General features: G+C 46.4%; 1 protein-coding gene across 1 annotated transcript in view; it reads right to left on the bottom strand.

The window, feature by feature from the left end:
- Window positions 1-8,641, bottom strand: part of KIN (Kin17 DNA and RNA binding protein) — a 35,248-nt gene extending 26,607 nt beyond the window's left edge. The window contains exons 1-2 of the mRNA XM_047866625.1: window positions 8,490-8,641; window positions 2,864-2,958 (exon numbers count right to left, since the gene is read on the bottom strand). Coding sequence (XP_047722581.1) covers window positions 2,864-2,958; window positions 8,490-8,603 — 209 coding nt within the window. The 5' untranslated portion in view covers window positions 8,604-8,641. The remainder of the gene's footprint in view (window positions 1-2,863; window positions 2,959-8,489) is intronic.
- Between the last annotated feature and the right edge of the window lie 11 nt (window positions 8,642-8,652).

The following is an 8,652-nucleotide window of genomic DNA, read 5'->3' on the forward strand; positions in this document are numbered from 1 at the left end:
TCTCCAAGTGTGGTCCCTACAACAGTAGCATCAACATTACCTGGGAACTTGATAGAAACAGCATGTCTCCAGCCCCAGCCCAGATCTACGGAACCAGAATCTGCCACTGTCGTCACAGGCCCTCACGGTGATTCTGACGCACGTGGCGGTTTGTGAACCATGGGCGTAAAACACGGACAGGAGGGACAGAAGCTGCGGCCGGGAGATCAGTGAGGAAGTCACGGAATTAATTTAGGTGACACATGATGAGAATGATGACTAGGGCTGGGAGAACGGCGAGGAGGTGAGTTTAAAGGACACCGTAGAGGAGAATCAACAACAGGGAAGTCCCAGCTTAGCATTCCGAGTAGGTATTGTCAGCCAGCACACGGTAGGCGTGGTGGACAGAGTACCGTGCTTGGCTTTAAAATGTTGGCTTCGGGAGAGCCTTCAGAAATATAGATTACAACTGCCCAGGAAAAAAAAAAAAATCTACAACTTAGGACAGATAATCAGGAATGAACAGTAAGACTGAGGAGTCACCCAACACAAAGGGAACAGCTGGAAGAATGACAGAACTCTTGGAGCCTGGGTAATGTGGACTGAAGGAAGCCGAGCGGACACCCTGAGGAACATTCCTGCATTGGAGGAGCTGGGAGGAAAGGAAGAGGGGCTAAGGAAGCAAGCAGGCAGCAGCAGGAGGAGGAGGAGGAGGAGGAGGAAAGCCAGGAAAGAATGGAAAACAGAGAGATGTTTGTGGGTAGTTAAGAGCGTTATCCACCGAAGAAAGATAAAGAGCAAGATGGAAACTGGGCAGCTACGTGGATGCAGTAAAAGGGGGCGGAGAGGAAAAGCCCAGTGTAGACGGCTCTTGCCAGGATGATATTTCCCCAAATGTGGCTCGTGCAGTCCCGTGGTAATCGAGGTGGTTTCGTGTGGTTCACAGATAAACAATTTTGGCCTTTTTCACCGTGTTACCTGCGTTGATGGCACAAAAGCCACATAGGGGACACCTGCTGGCGTCTTAGCCAAGTCAGGGCAGTGGGCGGCGAGGCCAGCCTGCACAGGCAGCCAGAGTATTCTTCACGGACACGCGTTCGCGGTGAGAATCAATGCTGGTTTCACTAAGAACGTCCTTGACGGGGCGGTGGGACAGCACTAAATCTCAGCCTGCGGGGCTCCGTCTCATACCCTGTGCGCCGGGACGGGCTCGGGAACGCAGCACTTCCACCGCCGCCTGGGGCTTGTCTTGAGCGCAGCACTCGTGCGATGGTCTGAGCCACGCACAGAACTACCTCTGTCACCGCGCACCACTGCTACTTGAAAGGATGACGGACCATCAACTACGGTTATTCAAAATCGGGTATTTCGTAGACATTTGGTCAAAAATAAGCAAAGTGAGCCTTGTCACGTCAAGGAAAAACAGCTGACATTTGTTTATCATTTGTTGCCGACAATAAAATGTGAGCTTTCCGGCAAAAAATTGAATCTGGTAAACTGGCATCGACCACCGTGAGTCTGACGTCCCTCCCAATACTAAAGGACCTTTCTGATGACACTGATAACATTAAAAAGTATGACTTTACGCTACTACGTAACAAAACGTGTCACCATTCGGAACACTCGGTGAACCAATATTTTCCAAATGACCAGTGCATGATGACATAAAACCATGCATGGGGACAAGCTCCATCTAAAGTGAAAGATTGAGGGATCATAATGTAATAGCGCACAAAAGTTCCCTGACACGGTTCCAGAATCCACGCTACAGCTAATCTTGAAGAAACTACCACGTTGTTGTGTTTTGATGTCGCATCAAAGAACATCCAAAATTATCCGAAAAAGGCTATTAAAGTATTCCCCCGTTCCAACCAGACATCTATGAACAGGGTGGCCTTTCTTTATGTGCTTTACCCAAAACATGTTGAAACAGACAACTGAAAACAGAAGCGGTTGTAGAATCCAACTGTCTCCTAGTAGTCAGACCCTGAAGAGATTTGTAAAAATCTGAAGCAAAGCTATTCCTATTGTTTTTGTTTGTTTTGGAATATATAGTTAATTTTTATTAAAAAATTATTTATTTTAACACTTAATAGATTTATTATTTTTTTATTTTTATTTTTTATTATTTTATTTTCTTACTAACACTCCTAGATTTATTATTATTTTAAGTGAAATAATAAATACGCTTCATTTTTTTTTTCATTTTTAATCCCTAACTCACAAGTATCAATATATCGATATCAGTCACAAACAAAAGCTCTTCGAGGCTCTTCAATAATTTTTAAGGGTGAAAAGGGGTCCTAAGGCCAAAAGGTCCAGAACTTGGGAAAGAAAGAGACAGACAGACTTAAGACTAAATATTAATAGCAATAATAATTAATAGCTAATATTAATCAAGTACTCGATACTTTTCTAAACTCTTTAAAACCATTAACTCATTAATCTTTCTATGAAATAAAGAAAACGCTTGGAAGAGGGTGCTGTTTTTAGTCCCATCTTACAGATGAGGAAACAGAAGCACAGACAAACGTAAGTGCTTCAGCGAGAGTCACGCAGCCCATGAAGGGAGAAGCCTGGCTTTGTAGGGCTTAAAGGCAGGCAGTCGGATTCCACAGCCGTGCTCTGAGCCACAACCGAGTTAGAATGAAAGAGAGTTTTTTTGTGTTTGGAGAGCAAGACTGAATTGTGAGAAACACTTCTGTAACAATTTCATACTGTGACAAATTGTCAAAGGAAAACAAAACCTGAGCACAAGATAGCAGAGTATCCTGTTAATGTGTAAGGAACAGACAGAGCTCCCAATATACACATTTTTAAGCATATGTACTACATGTCCAACTCAACAAAGCTTATGAGATAAGGATGTCTTCAAGTTACTTACTCGGAGAAGTAATCCATAAACTGCTGAGGATTTTCTGAAGCCAACAGTAGTTGTCTCTGGTGAGATTCGGACATACAATGACACTTAAAGCCATTCTACAAAACATTAAGTAGTGGTTAAGTTCTGATTTAGGTCATCATAACGGGCCCTAAACAGAAGTACTTAGTTAACCATAAAAAGCCCCTCTTTGATAATAAATTGTAACAAAAAAAGAAAAAGAGAAAATCACTAGCTTTAAGCACACTATCATCTTTTTTAAAAAGTTTTTTATGAGGTTGAGTTATGTAACACTGCCCCTCAAGGGATAATCCCAGAAGATTAAAGAGACAGAAAGCTCGTGGCAAGCCGATGTTACTAAGAGACAGGACAGGGCACGGGAACAGAAGAGTGATTTTGTTTTCTAAATCCATTTACCCAATTTTATTGAACATCTACTACATGTAGGGTGATGTAAGTGGTTGGGGAAACGTAACCAAGTAAAATGGGCCGTTAGTGAATTTCACTCACTTTTCTCTACTTCACTTCATTATCCAAAATACATTATGGCATATTCCAGAAATGTCATGTTAAATCTCATGGGATAACTGCACACTACAGAAACCTCGTGTTAAATATACTAAATCTGCACCTTCTTCAGGTGACTATAAAAAAAATGACAAGTTTTGACTTTGTATCTCGGCGACTTAGCATTTACAGCTGATTCTCCACCAGCACTGGCAATGAAAACTGGGCCTCTCCTGCCGTGTTCTCCGTGTCAGTGAACAGTTCTGTCCCACGCCCGGTCACCCAGGCCAGGGGCCAGGCATCCTGGAGTCCTCCTCCACCTCTGCCTCCACTTACCACTAAGTCCGCTCGGCCTCCCTAACACCGCCTCTCCCGTCTCCCCGTCTGGTCTCACGCCACCGGCCCGATGTCAACACCCCATCTCGCTTAGCTGCCTCACCCTCAGTCACCCACAGACGACTGACACGATGCTCGCCTCAACTGTGTACCGCCCGTGCACTACTCTCACTCGCAAGTACCTAAAAGGAAACTTGGTGTTGGTGTCATGAATGAAAAACCAGGGCAGATTCCCGTAGGTTAAAAATCAATCACTGAAATGAAAACAAAACGAGGCCAGTAAATTCTAGAAACCCGTGAGAGTGGATGGGCAGGAGGCGAATACTCTGGATCCGACCTCCTTCCCCTCAATCTTCCAATACTGAGAGAGAGGGAGACGAAAGGGAACTTGGAGGGGCCAACCTCTCCTCCTGCAGGCCACCCTCCCAGGCAGGGGAGTCGATGCGCAGAGTTGAGAGCAAACGGGACAGAATCGCCACAAGTGTCTTACTCTGAAATCGGTAACTAAAGGAAAGAGTTAAGCAGTTATCCTCCTTTTGCCACACAACCTGCGTTTGAGGATAACCAAACAGCTCCAGTTGATGAGAAAGAGCTCAGCCTTACATAAGAATGGTAGCCAATAGGAAATTCTGAGAAATTCAGAAAAATAACCACTTTGCAACTCTTAAGGAAATAATAGACTCAAGCAAGGATGCTAAAACACCGAAGGAAAAGGTTGATGGTAAACTAGATGTATTCCTTACTATCTGCTCGCTCTTGCGAGAGGGAAAATATTCCTTTCTAACATTACCGTCCTCTTCGCTCAGCCATCTTAGCACTAGCAGCCGTTACGGGCCTCCTTGTGCGATGCGATTCGAAACCCGCAGGACCACCTACCAAGTCGTCTTCCCCAAAATATTTAACCTGATCCGAATCAAGCCTTCAGCTCCAAGTTCCAGTTTATAGAACCGTAAGTTAGAGAAGGAGGGTCAAAGACAACCACAAGACAACTTCACTGTTTCGTATCAGAAAGTGGGAACGCTCCAGGGCAGTTACTGGCCCAGTAGAGAGTCAACGTCAGAAAAACTGAATTAGCAAAGATACCAACTCGAGTGTCCATTGACAGATGAACGGATAAAGAAGACACACACAACGGAATATTACTCAGCCTACAGGAAAGGACCGAGATCTTGCCATTTGTCACAATATGGATGGGCCTCAAGGGTGTTTTGCTAAGTGAAATAACTCAGATAAAGACAAATTTCCTATGACTTCACCTATATGTGGAACCTTCAAAACAAAAGAGTAACGGGCTCCTGGGTGGCTCAGTTGGTTGAGTGTCGGATTCTGGATTTGGGCTCAGGTTGTGATCTCGCCATCCTGAGGCGGAGCCCTGCACTGGGCTCCGAGTTGGGTGTGGAGGCTGCTTGAAATTCTCTCTCTCTCTCTCTCTCTCTCTCTCTCTCTCTCTCTCTCTCGGGGCGGGGGGGGGGGGGAGGCGATCATGTGGCTGAGTCAGTTAAGCGTCCGACTTCGGCTCAGGTGAGGATCTTATGGTTCATGGGTTCGAGCCCCAAGTCGGGCTCTGTGCTGACAGCTCGGAGCCTGGAGCCTGCTTCGGATTCTGTGTCTCCCTCTCTCTCTGCCCCTCCCCTGCTCACCCTCTGTCTCTCTCTCTCATAAATAAATAAAACATCAGAAATTCTCTCTCTCCCTCTGCCCCTCTCCCCCGGCTCATGCAGGCATGCACGTGCACGTTCTCTCTCAAAAAAATACAAAACAAAAACAAAAACACAATCAGACCTATAAACACAGAGGATAGGCTGACGGCTGTAGGCGGTAAGGAGAGGCGCTGGGCAAACACGTGAAGGGAAGGGAGAGAGAGAGGCCTCCGGTGACGGAATGGAGAGAACTGTGCAGGAAGTACGGTCGACGGCACGTATGGTGACAGTGTTGCGGGGTGACAGGTGGGAGCCTCACTTGTGACACGCACAGCGAACGGCATAAATTACGTTGTGCAGAGGAAACCACTGTAACTAACATGTGGGTAACGCGTGACAGCTATACCAGTAAAAAATTAATTAGATGGGGCGCCTGGGTGGCTCAGCCGGTTAAGCAGCCGACTTCAGCTCAGGTCATGATCTCACGGTCCGTGAGTTCAAGCCCCGCGTCGGGCTCTGTGCTGACAGCTCAGAGCCTGGAGCCTGTTTTGGATTCTGTGTCTCCCTCTCTCTGACGCTCCCCTGTTCATGCTCTGTCTCTCCCTGTCTCAAAAATAAATAAAACGTTAAAAAAAAAATTAAAAAAAATTAATTAGAAAACAAAGAAAAACAACGGAGTCGCAAGGGGGTGGGAGCAAGGGCAAGGGAAGTGGATTCTATATTCCGTTTAGGAATGAGAGAGGATCAAAAGCCCTAATTACTCACATTTTTAGGGCAATGAAACTCTTCTCTGTGAGATGATAATGGATATATGCCATTACACACATTTGTTCAAAACCGGAGAAATGTCCAACATCAGGAGGGAACCCCACTGCCAACTGTAGGCTTTGGTGGTGAAGATGTGAAGCACTAGTCTGTTGCCAAATGCTGATAATGGGGAAACTGTACAAATGTGGGGATGGGGTGTGTACAGGAGATCTCTGGACCTTCCACTCATCATTGCTGTAAAGCTAAAACTGCTCTAAAAAAAATAGTTTATTTTTTTTAAGTCCTAATAACAAATCCGATTCATGGCTTTTGATTGGGTCTTGGTTTTAACAAAAACTTAAAAAAAAAATTTTTTTTTAATGTTTATTTATTTTTGAAAGAGACAGAGTGAAAGAGTACAAGTGGGGGAGGGGCAGAGAGAGAGAGGGAGACGCAGAATTCGAAGCAGGCTCCAGGCTCCGAGCCATCAGCCCAGAGCCCGACGCAGGGCTCGAACTCACGGACCGCGAGATCATGACCTGAGCCAAAGTCGGACGCTCAACTGACTGAGCCACCCAGGTGCCCCGAAATAAAAAAAACTTTAAAAAGCGTTTGTGGGAACAAGTGATGAAAATGTGAATATGGACTGTGTGTCAGACGACATAAAGGAACTTGTATTACTTTTTTTTATGTGATGACATATATTGTGGCTACGTAGAAAAATACCCAAATATCTTAGAGAAGCATACTTAAGTATTTAGAGATGAAATGTCCTAGATGCTTGCAACTGACTTTAAAATATTTCTGAAACAAGTAAGGCTAGGCGAGTTTCTTAAAATGTTCAATACGGGTAATGGAGATACAAATGTTCGTGGTATTTGTCTCTAGTTTTCTGTGTGAGAATTTCACCTTGACTGTTAGAAAGAAAGAACGGGAGGGGCGCCTGGGTGGCTCAGTCAGTTAAGCATCTGACTCCGGATTTTGGCTCAGGTCACGATCTTATGGTTTATGAGTTAGAGCCCTGCATCAGGATCCACGCTGATGGTGCAGAGCCTGCTTGGGATTCCCTCTCTCTCTGCCCTTCCCCTGCTTGTGTGCGCGCTCTCTCTCTCTCTCTCTCAAAATAAATAAATAAAACTTAAAAAAAAAAAAAAAAAGAACCTGACGGGGCACCTGGGTGGCTTAGTTGGTTAAGAATTCAGGTTCGGCTCAGGTTATGATCTCGCCGTTCACGAGTTCAAGCCCCACGTCGGGCTCTGTGCTGACAGCTCAGAGCCAGAAGCCTGCTTTGGATTCCATGTGTGTGTGTGTGTGTGTGTGTGTGTGTGTGTGTGTGTGTGTCTTTGCCCCTCCCCTGCTCCTGTGCTCGCTCTCTCTCTCTCTCTCTCTCTCCCTAAATAAACATTAAAGGGGGGGGGGGAGAACTGGAGACAAATGAAAAAAGAGTTAACTGCTTCACTGTCAGTCAACGTGAGTCCTACTTAAGCATCTCATCCCTCGCCTGCAGAAAACACTGGAGTGGACTATTCCAATTACCCAATGTTCCGCTGCACCGACCCAATCCAATTCAATCTCCGGAGAAAAAATACGACCCTGTCGCTAGCCTGCTCTCAATTCTTCAAGGGGCTTCGTCATCCACCTCACTAATGTGAAAACGAACAAACGCCGCTGGACGGCATACAAACCTTTTCAAGATCTGCCCCGAGACCCCTTGAGTACACATAATTCACTGACTTAAAGCTCACAATCTTCCCGGTAGGTACAATTCTTATTCCCACTTTACAGATAAGCAAACGGGCAGGGGGAATGTAAGTAACTTGCCCAAGCCTACACAGCTAGCAAGTGGCGCCGCTAGGATTCAGAATTCTGACAGTCTGGCCTCCAGTCCACGATCGTCGTCACCACAGGGAGTAATATCCTGGGCCTGGCACACTGTAGGCGCTCAATAAATGCTTGTTAGATGAGTAGTGTGCCAGAGCTTAGCTGTCCTTTTTCATCTGATCCCGAAAAGAGGGGTGAATCCCGATCACCTTGTTTCTCTGGAGTCACGTCAAGTCAGAGATGACTGTTCTGGTCATTCCCCGAGCATTGGGCACTGCACCATTCAACGCCCCCGTTTTATGACAGCTCGAGTAGCATCCCGTCTACGAGAGCTGCAAAGCCTCCTATTTCATTTCTTTTGGGCGGAAGATCGTGGAGGAATGAGGCGTCAAAGATCACTGGTTCCCCTAGATAAACGCTGCGGGTCAGGATGGCGGTACCGAGTTGAGTAGCTGACTCGCCCAGCGCAGAACCCACACGACCAGGACCCGAAGTTCCACTCCCTCACCCCAGCGTCAGGGACTTGAACCTGGATTTCCAGCAGGGCCCCGCTTGGGGCCCCATCCAGGCCCGCTTACCTCGTCCCGGCACTGCTTCTGGCACATCTGGCAATACCAGCGCAGCTTCTGAAGCCCCTTGGATTTGATCCTGTTGGCGATGGCCTTAGGGGTAAGGAAATCTGACTTGCCCATCGCGACCACGGTAGCGACAACTTTGCTGAAGCGCCCGGCCAACCGGAAG

This window comes from Prionailurus viverrinus, chromosome B4 (assembly GCF_022837055.1).
Source record: "Prionailurus viverrinus isolate Anna chromosome B4, UM_Priviv_1.0, whole genome shotgun sequence".
Classification (NCBI taxonomy): Eukaryota; Metazoa; Chordata; class Mammalia; order Carnivora; family Felidae; genus Prionailurus; species Prionailurus viverrinus.